A 24,416-nucleotide genomic window follows, 5' to 3' on the forward strand; every position below is an offset into this window, starting at 1 on the left:
GGGGTGCTGACGCCAATTTTTTTTCAATTAAAGTTAATGAAAATTTCTGAACCACCGTGGGGGACAGGTTGTTGGCTGGGAGCCTCAGATCGTCGGTCAAAGTGAGCTGCTCGAGCTCGTCTATTGCACCCTCAACGACAATATTTGCTACGGCCCTGGAGAAATCGCCATATTCATTGTAAGGCCTTTCGAATTTCAATCGCAAGCCCCAGACCTTTACTATGTAGGCAGGGCCTTTGTTTTTGTAAAAGCTCTGGACACTTCTTTTGATGTTCTGATCATCCGAATTGAATATATCTAATAGAAGCTGTACCAGTGATTTTTTGTTTGTTTTCATAACGTTAAATATCTCGAGTAGATAATCATCCTTTGGACGACACATAAAAGAAGTTTCGTCGATAATAGTCAACTCCTCCTGCTGCTTTGATGTAGCAGCTTTAGGAGTCACTGGCACCTCCGTTGCCGTGTGTTTTTTCCAGCGCTCGCCCTTTATGCTAAAGGTGAGATATGAAGAGATATATGAGGGACAGCCACGGGATAATTTTATATTTGGATTTGGCGTTGGTAATAAGGTCTTTTAATTATAAGTATATAGAATAGTATACGAACTGGTAGTAAACCCTATGGGGCGGCGGGTGTGCGTTACTGGGATTCATCGCGGGTTGCTTGTAGAGAGGCGCCGTGCAAGAAGTGAAGAAGGAGGTGACCAAGAGAGGCAGGCCAAGGAGCGAGAGAGAAGCGGAAGAGAAGCGACTAAGTAAGGCCAAGGAGTAAAGAAAGAAGCAATCAGAATATTATCACAGCAAATCTACGATATAGCACTTTTTTGTTCCAAGCCTCAGGAGCAAAACAAAAATACAAAGGATTTTTTTTTATTTTTTATTTTTACTACAAATCTATAGTATCCAAAACCAAGTGTGGAAGCATCCTCACCTTGAACTCAGGGAGAGTAGTGAAGTAATGAAGTGAAATGCGATGTAAAAAATAGGATACAAAAATATATATATATATATATATATATATATAAGAACCAAGCGCAAGTTATGCATATATGCAGAGGTAAGAAATCGGTATAAAGAGGTAAGAAACCGGTAAGTAACTTACGGATTTTTTACTTTTGCAAATATCGATGTTAGGTAAATTTTGTATCACAGGTTTATTTTACCGAATTTAAGTATGGACGAAACACTGCTTTTTATCTTTATTTTTATTTTTTATTTTTACTTTTTACTTTTATTTTTGATTTTTAGTTTTATTTTTATTATTATTTTTATTTATTACAGTCATCTTTTATTTTTTTTAATTATTATTATTACTGTTATTATTATTATTACTGTTATTACTATTATTACTATTACTATTACTATTACTATTACTATTACTATTATTATTATTATTATTATTATTATTATTATTATTATTTTTGGAAAAACAGTGACATTTACCAGCAAGGTATATCGTACATATGGTATTCAAAGTGATACTATCCGCTGGATACCTTTTTCTATTTTTTTTTTATTTTTTTTAATTTTTTAATTTTTTATTTTTTATTTTTTATTTTTTTAATAGTTAACAGAATAAAGAGTCTAAGAACCCTTGGAATAAAATAAAATGATAAAAAATTAAATTTCTTCACGCTTTTTTTTTTCTTCTTTTTTTTAATAAACTATTTACAAGACACGGTCGGCTGCTGCAGCATTAGCCTCTGCAACCGCTTGGTCGATCTCTGCTGGGGACGGGGGAATCAATGATGTGACGAACGTGACTAAGGCACGTTCCACTTTTTGAAGTGTTGACACTCTCTGCTGATCTACTTGTTCCTGTTGCTGTTGCTGTTGCTGTTGCTGTTGCTGTTGCTGTGGCTGTCGTTGTTGCTGTGCTTGTGGCTGCATATGCTCATGCTCATGCTCATGCTCATACTCATGCGAACCTCGAGAAGCCGGTCGTGTAGCAAAGGTAGCAGCAGCAGCAGCAGAAGTAGAAGAAGGAGATGTAGTCTGTTCACGGATGTTGTCACCCCGCTGGCTTGTTCTATCCTGTTTCTCAATAGATGCTTGCTTTGGTGCTACTACTTCATCTGGTCTGTCTTTCTCTTTTTCTTTTTCTTTTACTTGCTTCAGTGTCGGCTGCTCCGAGTCAGCTTCTATCAGATGTCTCCCTCCCTCTACCATATTTTTTTCAACAGTTTCCTTGCTTTCAACTTTGTTACTGCTACTGTTGCTTGATTCCCCTTCGACTGAAGGAGAAGACGCCAATGAATCTTCTACTGCTCCCGTCCTCAATGCTGTTTGAGAAACACCAGTGGGCCTCTCTGCTACATCTGCTGGCGCAGCTACAGGAGCCTCTGGCGGAGGCTCTTGGTGAGGGCGAGCAATCCTGCGAACAATCCGGAGGCGTCCTGTTTGTTGCCTAAACGAAAAAAGAAAAAAAAAAATGCCTCTTAGTTTTTCACCTTTATCTATGTCGCGTAAATAATAGCAAGAACGACAACAACAACAACAACAACAAAGTATAACGTGCTCGAGGCGGAGCTTTCTTACAAAAAGATGACAGCTGCTACAAGATACAACAGGATAAGTCGCTCGATGCTGCCGTTCTGTCCAAACATATACACACCAATTGTTAGTTTCAAAATAAGCCATAATGCAGCACCTCTACGTTGATCTCGGGGTGCATTATCTTGTGGTTGATGTTGATGTTGATGTTGATGTTGATGTTGATGTTGTTGCTGTTGCTGTTGCTGCGCACCATTGTTTACCACTCCTGTTGCTGCATCATGTGCCTGATTACCAATGTGCTGGTGCTGCATGCCTATAAAGCCACCATCCAGACTTGCTGTCCAAGGAGGTAAATAAGATCCATTGAAGATGGCCTGCTGTTGCTGAAAAGGAAGCTGATATGAAGGCACCAAATATGGCATCCCACTGAACGCATAAAAAATAAAAATAAAAATAAAAAAAAATAAAAAAAGAAAGTCCATGGTCAGTACAGCACAATCAACAAGCGAGCGAGCTATTTGCAAAACAATTATTTACGATTCGACTCGATATTAAAGAGTTACTCACTTTACAAAAGCGTATTGGTATTGGTACTGACCCAAATTTGCCATTAAATGTGGTGATAAGGTGTAGGGAGGGGACAACCCTATTCTTGGATCACCAACAGCACAATTCGCGGGCTTTTTGTCTTTTTCAATATCTTCATTCTTTTTTGAAGACACATTATAGGATGCTTTGGCCTGTTCGTCATAGCTGTTGTTATTGTTGTTGATGTTTATATACCGTAAAGGCGAAGGAGATACTGGTTCTGTTATCTGGCTAACCACCGCTGTTCTAGTTCCTGTTAATGTTCCAGTTCCTGTCCAGACTTGACGGTGTAGATATACTGTCAACTGAAGTGCCGCTGTGGTTGATGATGACGAAGGTAGGAAATTGTTACCCTCCTATAGAAAAATAAAAAAAATAAAATAAAATAAAATAAAATAAAAATAAAAATAAAAATAAAAAGACGGAGCATTAAGAGAAGAACGTCTCAATGTCCATGGGAAGATGTCTTCAAAAAAAGAACGATAGGATAGTAAGATCTTTTATCGACTCTACCAAGATACTGTCCAATGTATCTGTATCGTTCAAGGCAGAGGATGACTTTCCACAGAACAACTCCAAATCATTAAAAGTTGAGGTAGAGAGCGGCTTGTACAAACGCTGCCATATCAACTCCTTGAGTTGCCGCGCTGTTGACTGTCGCTCTATTGTCAACAAGAATTGATATGGAGGTAGAGTGGGCGAGTTGATTTCAACAGTGATACGCTCCATAATTTGGATGAAACTTGAAATAAATAAAAAAAAAAAAAGCGAAGGGACTGTTATGTTTCAAAGGTGGAGTTGGTTTGCTTGTGAAGTGTGAAGTGTGAAGTGTGAAGTACGGATTGTGAAGTGCGAATTGTGAAGTGTGAAGTGTGCAGGGATAAATGGAGTAAGGAAAGGCCGTGCTTGTCTGTGTGAGAAGTTATTTAAATTGTATAGATTAGTCGATTAGTAGATTAGCAGATGGGATGAAAAGATTAGCATGTGAAACAGGATTGATTCTCTTTGAAGAGTCGCCAACACACAAATACACACACATGTTTTCATCAGTGGTTATGCATTTTAGCGGACGTCCATTGTCTGGAATGTTGAATTGCACCAACAGAGACGTCTTGCACACAAGGCCTTTTTTTTAAGAAAAAATAAAAGTGGGAACAAGCACGCGCGTCAGCTTTGCGCAATGCTGGTGACTATGCAAAAACAGATTTTCTTTAAAAATGCGATAGAGTATCATTTTTTTACTATTGCCTTGAGAGCGATTAAAGCTTCAAATACGCCCGCGTTACATGTACAGCCGAGGTACGATAGAGAATTGATCCCTCGTCGGCAGGCGGAAGGCATTCGTAGCCTGAGCTTGAGCTGTTCACAAGATCGCCTTAAGCGCTCTGACACGGGCTCATGAAGATGCTCGCGCCTCAAACCTTTGCCCTGGAGACAAAAAGTAAATTGACAGTAGACATGACCGCTAGATTAGTCATGCATGTCCTGTAGGCAAGAGTTAAAGCTGTGGAGGGCTGAAACAAGATCATTCAAGTCCGGGGTTACTCAGGTAGAGCGCACTATTACCAGTTAGGCTTTCCCCTCAATAGTGGACAAATAATTAACGCGAGGCTGTTCTTGATAAGGGTCATAATGAAATGACCATAGTTGGGTCAGGTACACAGAGCCTGTACCTGTAACTCCCTGTTCTAATCCCATCATTGTATGAACACCGTAACCATGTGGTGCCAAGCCTCTGTATCCGTTCTCTACTTATTAAGGATCACACAGAAATGCACTCTTGTTCCGACAATGCGAGGCTATCCTCCACGAGAGGAACAGATGGCAGCAAACCAAGACAGTAAACAAGGCTATAATCAACGGGATTTTTCATCCACTTTCAATAGGCTATGTCTAGTAATAAGCTAGGAGCATATCGTAGGTCAACAACCAAACAGCATTATCATTCTCCCACCCGTTTGCAGCCGTGTGATTGTTAAGCTCAATTAGATTAGTTTACTGAATGTGAATCCTTTCCCAGTTTTCAGCTTTCTTGTAAACTCTTGTTTCAAACAAAACTGTGTATGTCGGTGAAATTCAGCGACGGTATTTTTGGGCACAGTCCCAATGTCTTTACTGGAAGTGGTGTCGATCATGCCTACATCTACATAAAGGTTCAGGTCAAACGAACTTTAAAAGGGTCTTCGCTTCGCCACAAACTTGCTTTTTTGCTTAGAACCAATGTCGTGTGTGCCGTACAACAAACAATGAAACTTTAATTGTAAAGCCAAGAAATGAGAAGTTTGAAGTGATTGTTATTAGTCTAAGGAAGGAGAGAGGCGAGAAATGTTGAAAAACATGGATGGCGAGGTAAAAAAAAAAAAAAAAAAAAAAAAAAAAGCCTGACCGAGTCATATCGCTGAAATACCAGAAGCCCTTATGCATCAACCTGAAGATCGATAAGGTATGAAGCGATACTTTTATCCTATCATCAAAGGCTTGCAATATCCAATGACAAGGTTTTTTTTTTTTTTTTTTTCCCATTGCCTTGCCCTCCTTTAACTCACATAGTTTTTATGATCAAAGCTCTACTAGGAAATTATATTGAGCTTATTGATCTACTTGGCCCAAACTCGATGTTGTGTTGTGGTGGCGTGTCCATCACGTGAGCATGATTGAAGTTCTGTTGCTCTGTCATTCTTCATGTGTTGATCATTCTTCATTTCTATTCACCAATCTACAAACTCCGTTCAATGGTAATTTAGTTTTTAATCAGGCACTGGTGATTAATGGAGAAGATATAAATGTTTTTTTTTTTTTTTTTTTTTTTTATCTTTCCTCATTCTTTTGCTTGGAATCACAAGGGTGCTACGATGATAAAAAGCTAGTCTGGATTTAACCAGCTGTTCGCCCGACAACAAAGATGTGGAGGCGACAGTATTTTGTGTTTGAATTGAAGATTGGTTACACTTGACCTGAGCACCTTATTCTCGTTACGGCAAATAAGAATGAGGATTAGAAATAAGAATGAGAATAAAAAGTGAAGAGCAGAGTAAGCCTACTGACTTTATGTTTTTGATATTTTCATCTGTGCACTTTCTTGATAGGGAGCCAAGAATAGGAGGATGGGCGGTTAGATTTTTTTTTTATTTATTTTTAATTTGCCGCCATTTCTTAATATCTTGATGCAAAGATGCATTGACTTTCGAAACACGGTATAGACTAGGAATTGGATATAGAGAGGTTTTATTCTTTATTAAAGAGATACTACGAGGGTGTATGGACTACGGATGAGATCTAGGATGAAGAAGAGTAGAAGCAGATTGGAACACGAGTCAAAGTGAAGAAACCAAACCTTAGAGCAACAGGGCTGTTGTTGGAGCAGAGCGATTTGCCCCTTTGTGTGTTGAATAGGATCTGTCGCAGGATCGAGTCCAGAGGGGTGTGAGTCGTTCTGTTTGAAGTGCAGAGCATAAGACCTGAAAGAGGAGCCGGCCAATGGGTGATGAATAAGAAACAAAAAAAAAAAAAAGAAAAGAGAAAAAAGAAAAAAGAAAAAAAAAAAAAAGAAAAAAAAGGTATTTGATAATGATGATGATGGATGATGATGGACGATGATGGATGATGGAGAAGAGAGAGGTAGAGAGAGTATGTGTGCTAGTTGCTAGTTTTGTAGTACGTGTAGTAAAGTGAGTAAAGGATAGGCATGTGGATGGAACAGGAACAGAAAAGGAACAGCGCAAAATAAATGGATGGAATAGAACAGAAAAAATGTTTCTCTTTTCCTTAATGCCCTTTCCCCCCTCCTGTACTCTGACCTGTCATTTGTCAATTACTCTCTTGATCCCCCTTCTCTTTACCCCTCCCTTTCCTCTATCTTTTTTTTTTTTTTTTTTCCCATTGCCCTTTTGCGCCTTTCTATCCCCCTGTTCATCTTTTTTCTTTCTGTTTCTTTCTCAATCTCCTTCTCTTTGTCATACATAACGCATATCTCAACCTTCGACAACATTCCACTTCTCTTCTTCTCTGTCCCTTTTTTTTTTTTTTTTTTTTTTTTTTTTAATACGTACGCATATACAAATATATACAAATATATACATATATATATATTTATATATACTTTTACATATTGCTTGCTGGACCAGACCACTTCACCAAAACATATTTCACTTATCCTGCTTTGATCACTAACTGCTTTTCATCCATCTGCTGGTAAGTCATTGATCATCTCCTTGACTTTAAATGATACATTAACAATTGTTTATACAACCCCCTTCCATCATGAATGCACTCGTGTTTCAATTCCTAGACTTTTTTTTTTTTCTTTTCCTTTATTTATTGTGGTGCTTCTTGTTGTAAAGTCCACTATCGTAACGGTTTGAGGTTATCGAAACGTTCACATGCATGATCTTTGTCTTCACTAGTCTGGAAAATTTAAGCAGCTTCATAATCGATGAAAGGGCTATGTTACTATGTGACAGGGCTAAATGATCTTCTCAGTTACCGTTGTTCCAAGTCACGTTCACCCATTCACACGAACATACATAAACCAAACCATATTGGATTATCACCAATAAGTTGTTTTTTTTTTAAAAGGGATAGAAAAAAGAATGAAAACATCTTTGAGAATGGGTGAAAAGTGATGCAGTATACAGGGACAACAGATGGATACGTTACTGCTATTCGACTCTCTTTTTTTTTTTTTTTTTTTTTTCTTGTTCGATCCCTGATTTCTTCTTTTCTGAATGCCGCATAATGTTTTTTTTTTTTTTTTTTTTTTTTTTTTGTTTGGGTGCTGGTGCCTGAAAATATACTTTCCATATTCAGTCCATGCGCGATAAGGGAGCAGGGTGTTTCTTAAACTTTGAATGGATCATGTTTGAATAGTATTATGTTATATCTGTATTTATATATATATATTTATATGTATATATGCATTTATATCCTTACACATGTGTGTATGCTTGACATGCTTTAGATATGCTTTGGATGTGCTTTGGATGTGCTTTGGATATGCGTTGAATATCTCCCCTTCCTCCTCCTCTTGGTCTAGTGAGGGTGTTGTTGTTCACAGCATCAAAAAGGCTGGACCAGACCATTCAAAACCCAAGAGCCACTAAGCTGTGTGTGTAAAGGTGTGCCTGATAGAGGCTATTATAGGCCATGTCCCGCGCTTGTTTTTTTTCTTTTGCTCCCTCTCTTTAATGTTTTCACCGACGTTTTTTTTTTCTTTCCTTTTCTTTTTCTTCACTGAACCAACAGAATAGAAGCAAACTTAGACAGCATAATATATTCCTGTTTAGTGCTTAGTCTTGCTATTCAGAATCTATTCAATCACAATCCAAATTTCTATCGCCTTCCTCCCCCCCTCTTACGACTCTCTTTCTCTTGACGTTATAAATCCCGCCCTTTGCCTTTCCCTCTCTTTTTCTCTTTTTCTCTTTTTCTTCTTCTTTGTTTCCTCTGTTTCTGTCTCTTCAACTCTGTATTCTACTCAAAACCCCAACTGACTCTTTCTTCTCTGTCTTTTCCTCTTTCTCTGCTTCTCGCTTCTCTTTCTGACTTTAATATCTATTCTTCTTTTTTCACTCTCTCCTCTCGATCCGGCTTCTTGGTAGTACAAAAGAGCTTTACCACAGAACACATACAACAATCATCCTCTCTGCTTGCTCCTTTTTTTTTTTTTTTTCTTTCAATTCAAATCCTTCATTCCAATCCCTCCCTCCTCTTTCCCCTTTCCTCTCTCTTGCCAACAGCCATCCCAATCAATGGATCTTCAATATCAATACGCTAGTTCGGCCCCTGGCCCATATTATTATCCACCACAACAGCAACAGCAACAACAACAGTTGACACATCCACTCGATTACGATTACAGTCATGATGACCAACTAGGCTATCCCAGCAGTAACACTGACCAACTATATCACCGTGATATGGACCCTTATCACACCAACACCAAACAATCAAGTTCAGACTCCTATACCAGCACTGGTTCCCACAGCACCAAAACCAATAGAAACAAGTCCAAGAACTCCAATCAATCAGACACAAACGATGTTCAACCCACAAAGACACACAAGGGAAAGGTCTTTCAATGCACCGGCTTTGGTGACTGTCGCATGGTCTTTACACGTAGCGAGCATTTGGCTCGTCATGCTCGGTAAGAATTTTTTTTTATTTTTATTTTTTTTGGTACTCAACTCAGGAACAAAAGAAAAAAAGAAAAAAAGAAAAAAAAAAAAACTGAGACTACTAGGTAAAAAGGGAAAAAAGCTGGGTCCCCTTTGGATATAGAGCTCGGTATATAGAAAGCTTATTGTTGTCTGTGTATTTGTGTATGCTGTGTATGCATCTGTGTGTCTGTGTCTGTGTGTGTTGTGTGTATACTGGTTTGTTGGCTTGGACCAGGTTGAATGATGAAAATGAAAAAAAAAAAAAAAAAGGATTATGTCATAAAATTCCGATACAAACATTCTCCGCTGCAGCCCCCAGCTTGGATGTCACAATGAAATATGCGCTCCAGCTAAAAAGAGATAACAACAACAAAATAAGCATTACCAGGGTTGGATGCATTAACTGTGCCGATTGCGTCGATCTCTCTGCACCTTGGGTAATAAACATTCAAGGAGAAAAGAGACTAGTAACGATGTATCATCATTATCATTATCATCATCATTATCGTCATCATCATCCTATTGGCTCTATCTATCATGACAATTGACTGCAAATGGCCACCTCAACTTAAAGTTCATTTGACAATAACGTCCACACCTGCTCTTTATTTATTTTATTTTTATTTTTATTTTTATTTTTTTAAAGCTCTGAACACAGCAATTACAACACGTTGCTATTAAGATTTTGGTCATCTTGGGGAACCCATACACATTCAAAAAAAAAAAAAAAAAAAAATTAGACAAAAGCGGATATTGTTTGACGTTGCCTTTACATACTTCATCCCTCAATCCTATTATCAACGTTTCAATCTGATTTGACACTGTTTAAAACGACATCATCCTTAGCGAAATGTGCTCTAGTCTTGACGCGTCGAAACTAACTAGCCTTCTTTTCTATCCCGTCATCCTATTCTCTTTTTTTTTTTTTTTTTTTTTTATTTTATTATTATTTTTTATAGAAAACATACTGGTGAAAAGCCCTTCCAATGTGTAGTAGATGGATGCACTCGAATGTTCAGTCGCTTTGACAACATGGTGCAGCACACTCAGACTCATACCAAGGGTGCTGATGGTGAAACGGCTGAAAGCATTGCAAATAAGATCGCTATCGAGAGTCGTCGAAAGAGTGAGGCCGGTCATCTTAATGGGTCCGTATTCCGTCGTGGAAGCATCAAGGGAACAAGGGCCAAGCGTGGCTCCATTTCCTCCGGATCGGGTTCAGAGGCCCCAAGGAAGAGCCGCCATGAACGTGTGCAATCCATGCCTTCGCTGACCATGACCCCTGATGTTCCCCAGAATGAGCGTTCTTCCACTCCAGTCTGGCAATCGTCCGTGACCCCTTTGTCATCATCCCCCTTGTCGGCAAGCAAGCTGCAACGGCAGCGGTCAAAGACCCTTGGAAAAGAAACTGGTAAAATCCGTAAGAGACAAGACTCGATTCGAGACCGTCGAGGATCTCTAGAGTCCTCAATCAATCTTGCCACTGCCGAAACATGGTATGCATCCAAGTTGCATCATCGAACAAGCCTTGACTTTGGACTCGATCAACATTCATTCCTGGCAAACACAGACAGGCACAATGACGTCCATCACATGGGCGCTCCACTCCCTCCTTTGGGTTATAATCCTCCAGATCAGGGGCATCCCTATGGTGGTTCATATACATTTGATCAGCAACAACAACAACAACAACAGCAGCAGCAGCAACAACTCCCTTCTTTCTCGCGTTTAAGACACCCTCTGTCACCTGCTCACTCGTCTCATTCTGATGACATGGATTCGGATGACGGTAGTGTCCATGACCGTAGCCATTTCCATCATCGCAAACAATCCTCCGAAGACTACTATCGTCCGAGCTTCCCTATAGAATCAAGTCCCAGGTCGAGTGTTGTTTCTTTGGAAGAATGTAAGCTTCCACCGCTCCGAACTTCATTGTTCCTACCAGAGATCAAGCCTCGGCTCCCTTCTATTTCTTATGGGAGATTCCGATCACAGAGCATCACCGATGGCTGTGCACCACATCTGGATCACCCGCCCACGAAGACACGCCGACTATCACTCGTTGATCTGAATGCTCCTATTCAAGAGGCCAAGAAAGCAGTACACTATTCATCCGATCTGTCCGAGAGGGACATGCATGGTGGATCACCTGCTCCAGCAAATGGCGTGGATGTGTCCGAGGACGAGATGAAGGCGCTTGAGGCCTTTGGAGAACTCTGGTCTCAGGGTAGGGACGTTGAGATGACAAAAACAAACACAGCTAGCCAGCGGTTTCGATCTATTTCACCATGTATCAAATCAGAATTCTCATCATACGACGCACCCGTACCTGGACCCGACTCTGGGCGTCGTGGAACGTTTGGGGAGGATGAAAATACATTCCAAAGTTACCGACCTTTGAGGAACATGGCCATGCATCTCGACTGAAACAAACACACGGTTATGATGTTTTAGGTATAGGGTGATGACGAACTTGTGTGTATATGTGTGGAAAAGCCATAAGCCACCTTATGCACTCATGCGATATGTTCTACACATTTTTTTTTTTTTTTTTTTACCACCAGTTTATTTTCATTGCATCATATTCTACCCTCTTTTTTTTTTTTTTTGTTTCTTTTTTTTCTGTGTAAATATTTTATTTCTTTTTTTTTTCTTCTCCTTTTTTTTTCCGTATTTCTACCTGTAGTTTTATGCCATATACATCATCCTGCTTTGTGTTTTGCCTCACTAGCATGAAAGAGAAAATGAGAAAAGAGGCCCTGCGCCCTCTTTTCAGGCACACGTTTTGTTCTTTTTGTATTACGATGTTTAGTTTATCAGTGTTGCAAATAAATAAATAAATAAATAAATTAAAATATACACATACATATATATAATGATATATAATAGAGTATAATATGTAACATATCCAATCCAATTCTTGAATTGACGCAATTAAAAACTGGGGCATATTTACAATTTTTTTGTCAGAGAAAACCAACAGAGGTTGGTCAATGACTAGTTTGTGATAAGGTAAACAATGCGGACTAAATATTAGCAACACTTGTTTGGATTCGAAAGGTGCGGACGAAAATCTCTTGTGGGTTCCACCGCCCTGAATTTTTTATTTCTTCTCTGCGGCCTTTTTTTTTTTTTTTTTTTTTTCCCTCCGTTTCTTCTGTACCAATAGTAATTAGTGAAGGGTAAACTCAAAGAATATGTAATTATCACCATCATCATCACCATCATAGTCATAACAGGAAAAAAAAAAAAAAAACACACAGGAGGCGTCATCAGGGATGATTTTTTCAAATATCATTGCCTAATATTTTGACTTTGGAAACTAAGAAAAAGCTAAAAGTTAAGCTAGAGCCACGTTAACGAAAAAGGAAATTAGGATGCATTTGTAAAAGGAAAATAAAAACATTGTTATCGTGATATCGTGATATCGTTACATATGTTATATACATACTAACTTTCATACTAGCTTTCATACTAGCTTTCATACTAGCTTTCATACTAGCTTTAGTGCGGTCATGATGATGGTTCCTGAACCGGGTGTTTTGTTATTTTATAATATTTTATATTATTTTATTTTTTCAAACTATTACAGAGTATCGAACATTTATGCAAAAAAAACCATTTTGGCCGAACAGCAGAATCTGGTAAAGCTTATCTTAGTCTACATCGAGGAAAAAAAAAAAAAACAATTATGCGTTCTAAAAAGTATTGTATATACGTATATATATTATATATATATGCACCTTTTAAAAGCAATGTCTTCAACTATACTTTCCCTCTCTCTTTTTTTTTTTTTTTTTAATTTTTTTTTTTTCTTCTTGAAAGAAAAGGGTTGTTTTCTAGTAAAAGTGATATCGCATCTTCGTCGATAATCGAAAAATAAACATTTTTCTTGCTTTTCTTTTGCTGGGTATAGGCATAATGACGCGATATGCTTGTCATCTTTCTCCCTCCCGTGAGTTTATGCAATGCAAGAGATATTATATATAACATTATACTATATATATTATATTGTATTGTATTATATATTTTATTACTCTATGTGTATATGTCATGTTATTTATCATTAGATCACCATTTTATACATTATACAGATACTCTTTAAAGACTGAATTGATCGGTCGGTGGCTGATTTCTGTGACGAGCTTTGTAACTGTTACTGAGCTGCACACTTTATGATATCCTCCGGAGGTCTTTTAGGCTCATAATCATGAAATCAAATCAAAGCAAATAAAATTTCACCTCGTTTTATTTCGTTATCATATAAATATATATATATACATACAGAGAGAGAAAGAGAGAATGAGAGAGAGAGAGAAAGAGAGAGAGAATGAGAGAGAGAAAGAGAGATTGAAAGAAAGAAAGAAGACTTTCATATGCAACACTGCCGTTGTTGTCTTTATTTTCTTTCTCTCTCGGTTCACAAATAGTGGTATACAATGTTGTGTTGTATTGTTGGTTTCCAAAAGGATGAAGGCACAAGAACTTTTTTTTTTTTTTTTTTTTTTGCTGCATACATCTTTTCATTCTACGCCAGTCTGTGTTTTCTGCAGAAGAGCCCATTTTGCGTTTTCGCGCAACAATATCACGTGCCTTCTTTTTCTTCACTTTACTCGACTTCACTTTACTTCACTCCCACTTCTTAGAGGTGGATGTCAAACTTTATCTTCAGAGCTTCCTAGTCATTTTGAATAATGCATCATGGAGCATTTAATGATTTACTTCTTTGGCTTGACAAATACAGTGAACCTAGTCTTTTGGATTATTCTCTCGCCCTGCCCCCCTTCCTGTCCCCCCCCTCCCCCTCCTGCCCTATGGATTAGACCAAAACACCAATTCATGCTTTTCTAAACGGATCAGAAGAGAGAAGATGCCACCAAGGTTACAGTTGGGATCCTATTGCGAGGAAAAACAACCTGTCTGGTTTAATTACAGCATATTTCCTGATACCTTTTCCCCCAAACTCTTTCCACAGACAGCGCAGTAATTGAAAAGGGTGAGCCAGGATCGCCATTATTGTATATTTAACAACGTTTTCCTATGATAATGCTGGCTTCTTTAGAAAGGTACCAAGGACAATAATGGTAATAAATAACAATGGTTGGAAAGGTTACGCGTCCAAACAACTTTTAGTCGAGATTAACAAAGTAACACAGGCGTTATTTCCCAGGAAGCAAAACCGTTATTTTTGTTATCATTATTATATTATTATTTACATTATTATCTTTGTTATTGTTTTGCTCTGCTGACTATTTCCCCCCTTACTGTTGTCTCACAGCGCGCATCATTTCCTTGTCTGACCATCTCAACCAAGAGGAACAATCTTCTACTCATTTTTTTTTTTTTTTTTTTTACATTCAATTAAAAAATAAACTTCACATCACCCTCCTCCTCATCAGAAGAACAGTTAGTAGAGAAACAGGAGTAACAGAGCGACAAGTGGACAGGCAGCCCAGCTCTCATCGACAAAGAAAAAAAAAAAAAAAAAAAAAAAAAAAAAGTTTAGAGCAAAAGTCACATTCAACTAAAAAAAAGCCAGGCACAAAAAGGGAACTTGTCAGGGACATGGAAAACCTCTTCGTTAGCGTCAGCAACAAGCCTTTAGGTAGTGATGGTAATAACGATACTGCTCAGCCGTATCAGGCGCCCTATTACGGAACCTCAAGGACAGACCTATCTAATCCAACCCCAAGAAGCGACACTTTGGTTACGTCACCCATAAGCTATCACGATCAACAACATCAGGAGAACGAGAACGAGAAAGAGCAGCAACAGCAAAGCATACCATCAATCGCAACAACATCACCAACAGCATCAACAGGAGCCCCACGCAGTGGTCATCTAAACTATAATAGTTTCCAATTTCATTACAATCCCTTTGGAACCCTAGGAGAAGGAGAGGCTACAGACACCTATCCACCTCCACGTGCACCATCACCATCCTCAGCTTCTCAGCCACCCACTAATGCTAGCGAAGATAACGATGGAGCTAATACGACTTATCATTCCCCGACCAAATCCGCAGTATCAATCTCTGCAGCAAGAGAGACACTTCGTTCGCAACAGAGATATCAAAAGCAAAGAGATGAGCAGTTCATGAGCCTGAGACCAAGCTATTCATCCAACTCAATAACCTCCGATGTCTGGACACAAACGGCAACCGCATCAACATCAACAACGCCAATATGCGATAGTACTATAGAGCCTTTGAAAGGTCCATACAATGAAACAGTCTCCACTTCTGCAGCCCCAGCATCTACACCAATTGGACCCACTGTTTTTATACAAGACTCGACCTTATTAGAAAAGGCCCTTCCATCGTTACCAACTACTCCTGGACTGACACCACCTCCTCTAGCTCCTAGACCCGCCACTTCACTATACACAACTCTGGATCGAAATTCATATTTAGTAGGACAAATTGACGCCGTCCCTCCTGCTTCACCCCATAATGGTCTCACCCGAGAGACTGAACCCTACAACCCGACCATGACCACCACCACCACACCAACAATAAACAGAGGCAGAGCAGCGAGCATCCAATTCGGTGAGAGTCCAAAGCGAGAAGGACACCAAACCCAGGGGACCCTCTCGCCTCCATCCTCACCATCTTATCAATCAGGCACCTCTTTAACCAGAGCAAGAACTGTCTCTTCTGCTAATACAGCCCTGAATGCTAATTTCTTCAGTCATCATGTTCCAAAGGCCCCACGTAAGAATGCGGCTTTAGCTGCCGCAATGGCCGCTGCAACTGGAGCTCCATTGCCACCACCTGAATCTAGCCATATTGCAGACGGACCAGGACCTGTTGTCTTGGTGGCCATTGGCAAGACTGGACAAGGTATTTATTTTATCTTATTTTATTTTATTTTTATTTTTATTTTTATTTTTATTTTTATTTTTATTTTTTTATTTTTTTATTTTTTTATTTTTTTATTTTTTTTTTAAAAAAAAAAAGAAAAAAAAGAAGAGTTTATTTATTTATTTATCTTTTTTTGACTTGGTTCTTGATAACTAATTTTTTTTTTTTTTTTTTTTTTTTTTTAAAAAAAAAAAAATACATATTTGTTTATTGACTAGGGAAATCATCCTTATTGAACCGAATCATGGGCACAAATGAACTAAAAGCGAGTGCATCTGTTCGAGCAGTAACCAAAGGAATTGCTGAGCGTTCAGGTTGGGCTCGTTTTGAGGACAATCGTCGATTCTTGGTGACTGTGGCGGATACACCAGGTCTAGCCGATACAGAAGGAGACGATGAGAAGAACATACCCATTTTGAAGGATTATATCCACTCAATCGGCTCCCGTCTTGGAGTCTCCGCATTCTTGTTGGTCTTTAAGATTAACTCGAGGTAAAGAAAAAAAAAAAAAAAAAAAAAAAAGAAATAGTGGTAAGGCTAAAGGATATTGACGCACAGACTGGTTCTTAATCTTTATCATCATCTTTTTTTTTTTTTTTTTTTTTTTTTTTTTTTTTAAAAAAAAAATCATTTAGTGTGGATATCATCATGACCATCCTCAAGACTTTTAACGATATCATGCAGGAGTTCCCCTATGTCTGGGAGAACGTGATTCTTGTCTTTACCGGTTGTGACTTTAAGCGAGATCGAGAGATTCTAGAGGCAAAGCAACTGATGACCACAGTTCTCCAGCAACAGATCCGAGAGCATATCCTTAAAAAGCTTCCTAACCGCCCAGCCGCGGTCAATGGGAGCTCTACTAATAAATCTACAGGAGGATCCACATCACGCTCCACCACTATGGCTTCCTTTAACTCTTCTTCTTCCACTTCTTCTTCTTCTTCTTCCCCATCTGTATCAACGTCCAATAGTTTCACAAAGCCACGTTCTGCAACCACTTATTCCCCCTCTCTCTCTCCCGTATCCGATTTTGATGATGATACAGTACCATCAATACCGATGGTCTTCTTAACAACGGCTGAAAACATCTGTTCCTTTGCGTTGGGGGCCGGAAAATGTGATTGCGATAAGCACTCGGATTATCTCAAAGTGACTATGAAGCGTCTTTGGAATGAGGTCCGAAAGACAAAACGGTGGGTGATCCATGGCGATAATGAAGACGATTTTATCAACCATTCTTAACAACCTTTGGAATAAGCACGATAGTAATAGTAGTAATATTAATAATAAATAAGTATAGATTTTTACTTTATTATCACTTATTATTCTTTATCTTTAAATTTCATTAATATTGTTACTTAGTTATTATCTATTTTATTTATATTTCTTAATATTACTTATTTTATTTTATTTCTATTGTCATTATTACTTATTCTATTTTTATTCTTATTTTTATTCTTTTTTTTATTCTTTTTTTTATTCCTATTTTTATTTTTATTTTTCTTTCTTATTTATTTTTCTATATTATTATTTTTATTTTTTATTTTTCTTGATTTTATTTTTATTTTTATTATTATTTTTACTTGTTTCTTATTTTATTTTACTTTATTTACTTTTATTATATTTAGTTTCTTTTCTTTCCTTTTATTTATTTATTTTCTTTAATTTTATCTTCTGTCTATTCTACCTCTACCTATTTCTATCTTTTTTTCTTATCTATTAATTTTTAAATTTTATTCCACATTTATTTTTCTTTCATTTATTTATTGTTTCTTTTATTATTATTATTATTACATTATTATATTAATTTTGTTACGAAAGAATCGTAAGCTTTGCCAGGCGAGTGACTTTACTCCGGATACTTCGGACAAGGACCATCATCTTTGGCGCTTTGGCACCCTTCTGCAATCCCTGTCGTTGTCGTGTTTCAGCCTCGATGACATGTGCCAGGCCAGTAGCAGAGCAACATGCAATACCGTAGCTCTTTCCCTCGCTATAGCAATATTGACCTGTTGTCACATAGCCCAGAAGTGTCTCTGGTGGCGGTATTGCCATTTCCTACCAAAAATAATAATAATAATAATAATAATAATAATAATAATAAAGAGTAATAAACATGCGGAGAAAATAAATATAAAGTTAAAATGTGTCCGAGGTCATAGAATAATCCACAAACTTTTTTCAAAAAAAAAAAAAAAAAAAAAAAGCTACAACGTTACCAGATCTGTCACATCTTTATCTTCCTCGTCGCCATCCTCGTCTTCTTCGCTATCAGAGTCCATCCATGAATTAATCTCCTTCTTTTCTTTACGAGGTCGGCCCTCGACAGTTCTCTTGCCTTTGAGTTGTACATAAGTGGCCCATTCTTGGTAATGCTTTTCAGGGATGGCATATATCATTCCATTCATACCAATGGTACCTCTGCCCAAGAAATCCACCCCCACTCGAACTAACGCGTCCTCGATTCGTGGAAGAGACCCTTTCATTCCTTGTAAGCAAGGGCTACTGAGGATGCCCTGAAGAGACTCAGTGATAACAGATTGATTTAATGTTTCGATCGTCAATTCCCTAGAGTTAGCCACATCTTCCCCATTTGAAGCTGATGCGCGAGATGTTTCTGTCAATGCTGTGATCAACTTTGGCGTTTGTAGTAACCAAATCTTTTGTTGTTGCTGGTTCTGTTTATCCTCAGTGCGATCATCAACCCCATCACCGCCGTCTTTGCTTCCCTGTAACATGGTAACACCAGCCTTCAATGCCTTGGGCCAAACTGCCCCAAATGGATCTTGCACACCTATTTTCGAATAATTGATCCTCTTGGCTATAGGCTTACGACTATATTTAGCCTCGGCCTCCTTTTTAAACTCTTCTGCATAGACCGAATATGCTGTTGTACTAGGGAAATCATATGGGAAACAAGACTGCCTGGTCTCAAAATGAAAGCTCCTTCGTTCTCGTGTCCCTCCAGGCCGAGCGCCCGCAAAGATAAAACTCTTCCAAAATGGCATACCCCACCCCTTTGGTAGGATTAATGTCCAGCCACATTCAAACTCACTGCTTCCACCCCCAGGAGCGCGCCGGGTATGTGGTTTCCCTTCCCGTTGCATTAGAAGAATAGGGATCCGTGGGTCGGATTCTGTAGCTGCGAGTTTAGTTCCAGGAACCAAAAGTTGAGCACGTCGTTCATTTAGTTTTGCTTCGGGCGTCAAGGAATTCAAGAGCCGGTCCCGTTCTTTATCTTCCCATAACATCGAATGTGCTACATTGGAAGGCCAGGTTGTAACAAGATTTTGAAGGTTTTTATATTTGGATATGGGTATAGGTGAAGTAGGTCTGGGTGCAGTTTTGTGCGGAAATCTATGAAATCAAAAATATGAAACACGATGAGTTCCCTCCAATTTTTTTTTTTTTTTTTTTTTTTTCAACCTGGTTGTCAACATTGAATTTTTTTTTTTTTTTTTTTTTTTTTTTCATTACGTTAACCGTGGATCATCTACCAATAATCCGAGTACAACTCCAGGAGGGAGGGAAGATGATGTCCTCAATGTCGATAAAACGTCCCAGGCTTTGTGCGCTTCCTCGTAATTATTAGTCGTAATAATCTGTGACTGCGGTAGAGTTGGCTTTAGAACCGCTTGTAACAGAGCTGTAGATCTAGGACCTGTAAAATCAAACATCACCAGTGAATTTTCTAAATCCTTCATCTGCACATGGTCTTTGGAAGACTTATTTCCGCTGTCATTGCTATTGACTTTCGAAATCGCTTCCTGAATCTTGGCTTTTGCGTCCTCAAATGCTGAAGGATGAATCCAGATCCAAAGCTGGCCCTGTTTTGAAAGCTCCCCCTCGTTGATATCAATATCCATATGACTGATACTATCATCAGTAGCTTGAGAGCCACTAGGACTCTGTCTCCAAAGAAATGTCGCGGGAGCAATCATCTTTTGTGGAAAGCTGTCAAATTCATAGAGGTAGGCCGTAAACTGTCTTTTCCCAGTCACATAACGAAGACTTCCTACAGAAGGTGTCGTTGGATCCAGCATATGGGCAAATACATCTGAAATCGCCTTCTTTATTCCTGTAATTTCCAGACATCCATAATACGATGAGTCTTGCAGGATACATTGGTGGTGACTAGACTTGTAGGCTGATCGGATTCCATGCTCATTCGAATGTTCAGCCTTGTATAATAATAAATATTTATAAAGTAAAAAGAAAGAAAGAAAGAAAGAAAGAAAGAAAGAAAGAAAGAAAGAAAGAAGAGAAGAGAAAAGCGATTAATGGCTAGCCTTGCTCCTTCTCTCATACACAAAATATAAATTTCAAACATTTTGATCATCTCTCCTTCGTTCTTGAGCTTACTAGTTTGTATCCCCAGATATCGACCATTTTCATTCTCTTTGCATGCCATATATGTGTTTCCAACCAGCGCTTAGTCCCCTGCCGTCTGAGATACTCCTGTGAAATGGTCCCAGGACGCCGCTTCTTATGCCTGTTATCGGGTTTCTTGCCCTTCTTGACAGGATCGAATTCTACCTAAAAAGTCAAGATAAAAAAAAAAAAAAAAAAAAAATCATTGGTTGAGCAAAAAAGAATACTCATAAAAAAAAATGTTTGATTCTTTGGTTGCTCAGTTGGTTTGATTTGCCTTTTGGTTTTCTAACCTCTCTCATTGCACGTTCCCGGAGACGGACAGGAAGCCGCTTGACATTATGGCTTGCAGCACGGCGCCGGAGATTGCGGGGTAAACTCTGGAATGCTCTTTGAACTGCTGAGTTCTTTGAACTTTCCATTGCTGTGTGCATCGCGTTGATTTCAAATGCGCGGGCCTATTATTCAAGGGCCAAAAAAAAAAAAAAAAAAAAAAAAAAAAAATTAGAATTGACTTTCGGAAAAGAGATAGTATAATTCATTTATACGTAAAAATTGATTTACCTCTGTAAAACTGACAACATCTATAGTTCTAATGGTCTTTACAGAGCCTATGAGTTTAATAATCATGAAGGACATAAACAGATGAATCAAATTTGGGACTGACAACCAGCCAAGCAACCAACCAGATCAATCTCACTTTTAGTTTTTATCTCATTTTAGAGGTGGGGGAGATCAATCACATACCTGGCGTAGATGATGATGCGCCTGATCCATGATATGAAGGAGAGAGTGGAGCAGAATTTTGAGTTTGTATAGAACGTGCCTGTTGCATTCGGGCTAAATATACATATATATATATATATAGAAGTAAACCCCAGTCAGCAGAATTTTTTTTTTCTTTCATTGCATTTGCATGGAACACATGTTCATGAATGAATCTTCATACCTCGCTTCTTGTCCTTTCCCGAATTATCAGGAGGTCCAGGCCGCTTGTTGTTACCCTTGTCCATTGATAAAAGGAGAGTGATATCAGAGGGGAATAAGGGAAAAGCTTGAAATAAATAATGCTTCGAGCTGTGGCTTTGAATCGTAGGAAGCAAAAGCAGTCGCGGTCTGTTAGGTTGGTGATGAGCCTAGGAATTTCTAGGTTGTAAGGGTTCAAAGTCGCCCCGGTTAATAGTTAATTCATGACTTTTTAAAAAGAGTACAATATTGTAATTTAATCAAGCCCTCCATTGTATTCATATAGCTCCATCATTGAAGAAACCTTCCCAATTCTTCCCCACTTTCCTCATGTATTATATATGATAGCTTGTGATTTCCTTATTTATTCCAACTATATGAACAACAAGAACCTCATTCAAGATAGAGTTGGCGAAGTTCTGTTGGTTCCTGAAGTTCCAGTTGCTATGAGATGAGTACGGGATTGGAAGTTGTATGAAAATATTCCGCATGTTCCACGATAGCGATTCCCATTGCTCATCCAGGCTTGATTTGAGAGCAGTGGATGTTCTACATTTGGAATTAAATGAAAGTCATAACCACAGGCAAAGAGGATATCTTTTGCATACTTTAACTTGGTATACTATGATTGGTATAGTCTATGCAGTATGGCGCCAGTGTTCCTCCTTTCTTGATCTTTCCCGAGGGGATACGAGTCGTTCTGCATTGCCATCTTCAACTCTGGGTCATCCTTCAAGACTCGCAGATTCTGAAAGACCTTCATCTCTTTTGGGTCACTATAAGTCTTTACCCATTCAGGCGTAAGGATAAATGGGTCCTCAATGTCATAGGCGTCCATAATCCCGAATTCCTGCACTGCAATGCTCCTCAGTAGAAAGGCCTGACTTTGTCTCCAATCGTAGTAATTCTTCGCAATCAATTACCTTGGCCTTTGGTAGCCCTGCGTACTTGGCCTGAAGTAGGGCGGCTGCCCTCTGTTTCAGGGATTCAGAAACCTTGGGATCCTTGGGCTGGTCAGGTAGTCTGACAACTCTGCAGCCAACCTGAACCATTTGAACAATGAAACGCTGAAGAAAACCATTCATTGATAAATGCTTCTTTATCAATGCATTGATGAATATTGTGTAGTAAATATCACCAACATCATGCTTCACTCCAGGATATTGCCCTACCCGCAGGTTAAACGGAAAGCCATTCGTATCCAGAGCGCATTCCTTGATTTGAACCTCTTACTTGCAAAAATACTTGACTATTTCGTCGTGTGCTGTTGGAAAGTTGTTTGTTGAATTGCTGATATAGACAAGGTATTCCTTTTGCTGGACGTACCGTACTCTTCTAAGCATAGCCTACATGTCTCTACACTGACTTTACTTTGTGACATGAAAGCCCCACAACGTAATCAAAGTGTTGCATATTGCAATCAAACCCAACTATGATGGTTAGAGTGTGGATAAAGTAGTCGAGAGTTGGCGCGATTTCGTCAATATTCTGTGCAAATGACCTCTCTAACTCCAGGGAATTCGCAGTGATACACATCCCAATGAATCCCATATCCTTCAATTCAGTATGTAAACTTTCGGTATCTTCAGCCTTCTGTGTGATACATATCCACACCTTCTTTCCAGACTTGACTAAGTTAATAACCTTTAACTTCAGATAGGCCTCATTCTCGTAAAAAGAGACGCGGTGTCCTTGCTGTGGCTTGAATATATTATAGATAACGTGAGCATCATCTTGAAGCTCCTTGATGACCTGAACATCTCGGTCTGTCAGTTCAGCATCCAAGGCAATCACCTTCTTGGATGCCTTAATGAAGTCTCGTAATATATCATTATTAGCGTTGTGAAAACCTCTCATGGCGGTAACACTTGTCATCTGACCAAAGATAGATGACACGTCATCCAGAATCAGAACCACATCCATGGTGTAGTATGCAAGATCCAGTTTATATATGCCTTTTTTTATTCAACGAGATTTTGGAATAATAATAAACGATCCCTTATACAGTAATAAAGAAGAGCTGTGATTGCGCACTTCTAACAAATATTGCAAATACAATATGCCCTAGCAGCATTACATTTTTAAAAAAAGCATTGAGGTAAAGCTGAAGTTTTTGTGCAAAGAATTATTTATCGATTCGTTACATACTCTTTTTATTTTGCGAATGAGTTTATTTAGCTAGACAACTGTTCATTTGTTTTCATATTTTCATAACTTTCTGAGGGCTGACTTGGTTTCCAGCATCTTCATCTTTCCACTTGCGTTTGATTGTATCCAGAAAATCAACATGCTCCGCTGGGAAAATCTTGCGAATATCTTTCTGATCGATCTTGATCAACACTTGTTTTAGGTCATGGTCCGCTTCAGGTATTTTAGATTTGCGCAACTTTGCAAGCATATTCTCCCTATCCTCAACCTTCTTAGGACTAAGCCCCTGTATGCGACTCACGCTGTCTAATAGTTTGGCAGGATATGCAACTACTATACTAACAAAAGTATTACAAGGACAGTAATTCTTGAGTTCCCCAACATGCGTCTTGATACTCTTTTCCGATACTGTATCCACGGCCTTATTAGCTTCAAAAGTCGTAAGAGCATGTCGAAGCTTGAGCTGCACAAACACAGGGAAGATTTTTTCCTGGATTCGAATGTAAAAGACTATATCCGGCCCTAAAGGCATATTTGACGGGAAGTAAAACGGGGGAACAGTCATATCTTCGTGTCTTGAGCTGTTGTTAACATGGGCAGACATGAAATCCTTCATTGAAATATGCTCATGCGTGACCCCCTGGTTGCCGTTATCGCGTAAACCGATTATTTCTGCATCTCCATCGAGCTCTTCGCACATAGAACGGATCGTTGGGCTGTGATCCCAGTTACAAAGATTCTTATTCTCTGATCCTGATTGAAATACGTCCATGAAAACGCCAATCATCATCGGCTCCCACCCACGTCCTTGGGCTTGAGGACTGTCTG

The 24,416-nt window shown here is 38.8% G+C and overlaps 6 protein-coding genes across 6 annotated transcripts; 2 read left to right on the forward strand and 4 right to left on the reverse strand.

The window, feature by feature from the left end:
* Nucleotides 1-1,595: 1,595 nt before the first annotated feature.
* On the reverse strand, nt 1,596-2,922 carry BCR41DRAFT_360813 (hypothetical protein; the record flags this gene model as incomplete). The annotated part of the gene is made up of 2 exons (XM_022025422.1): nt 1,596-2,409; nt 2,541-2,922. Coding segments are annotated over 2 exons (1,121 nt in total), but the record flags the coding sequence as incomplete, so codon positions are not given.
* A 6,079-nt stretch (nt 2,923-9,001) lies between these two features.
* On the forward strand, nt 9,002-10,297 carry BCR41DRAFT_311584 (hypothetical protein; the record flags this gene model as incomplete). Its single annotated transcript, XM_022021042.1, has 2 exons — nt 9,002-9,228; nt 10,201-10,297. Coding segments are annotated over 2 exons (324 nt in total), but the record flags the coding sequence as incomplete, so codon positions are not given.
* Nucleotides 10,298-15,979: 5,682 nt separating this feature from the next.
* On the forward strand, nt 15,980-17,345 carry BCR41DRAFT_373954 (P-loop containing nucleoside triphosphate hydrolase protein; the record flags this gene model as incomplete). Its single annotated transcript, XM_022026830.1, has 3 exons — nt 15,980-16,082; nt 16,322-16,595; nt 16,739-17,345. 3 exons carry the CDS (start codon nt 15,980-15,982, stop codon nt 17,343-17,345), a joined length of 984 nt encoding a protein of 327 aa, XP_021877578.1.
* A 526-nt stretch (nt 17,346-17,871) lies between these two features.
* Nucleotides 17,872-21,499, reverse strand: BCR41DRAFT_326948 (NUC188 domain-domain-containing protein). Its single transcript, XM_022021639.1, has 8 exons — nt 21,424-21,499; nt 21,222-21,314; nt 21,039-21,085; nt 20,768-20,932; nt 20,466-20,639; nt 19,581-20,284; nt 18,323-19,460; nt 17,872-18,161 (listed from the first exon to the last, which is right to left on the reverse strand). The coding sequence occupies exons 1-8, from the start codon at nt 21,485-21,487 to the stop codon at nt 17,916-17,918; spliced, it is 2,631 nt and encodes an 876-aa protein (XP_021877579.1). The 5' UTR covers nt 21,488-21,499; the 3' UTR covers nt 17,872-17,915.
* Nucleotides 21,500-21,711: 212 nt separating this feature from the next.
* On the reverse strand, nt 21,712-22,654 carry BCR41DRAFT_360821 (hypothetical protein; the record flags this gene model as incomplete). Its single annotated transcript, XM_022025423.1, has 3 exons — nt 21,712-21,989; nt 22,133-22,290; nt 22,364-22,654. Coding segments are annotated over 3 exons (663 nt in total), but the record flags the coding sequence as incomplete, so codon positions are not given.
* A 307-nt stretch (nt 22,655-22,961) lies between these two features.
* Nucleotides 22,962-23,383, reverse strand: BCR41DRAFT_360822 (hypothetical protein; the record flags this gene model as incomplete). The annotated part of the gene is made up of 2 exons (XM_022025424.1): nt 23,093-23,383; nt 22,962-23,004 (listed from the first exon to the last, which is right to left on the reverse strand). A coding segment is annotated over exon 1 (271 nt), but the record flags the coding sequence as incomplete, so codon positions are not given.
* Between the last annotated feature and the right edge of the window lie 1,033 nt (nt 23,384-24,416).

The sequence above is a fragment of the Lobosporangium transversale genome, assembly GCF_002105155.1.
Source record: "Lobosporangium transversale strain NRRL 3116 chromosome Unknown BCR41scaffold_45, whole genome shotgun sequence".
Lineage (NCBI taxonomy): Eukaryota > Fungi > Mortierellomycota > Mortierellomycetes > Mortierellales > Mortierellaceae > Lobosporangium > Lobosporangium transversale.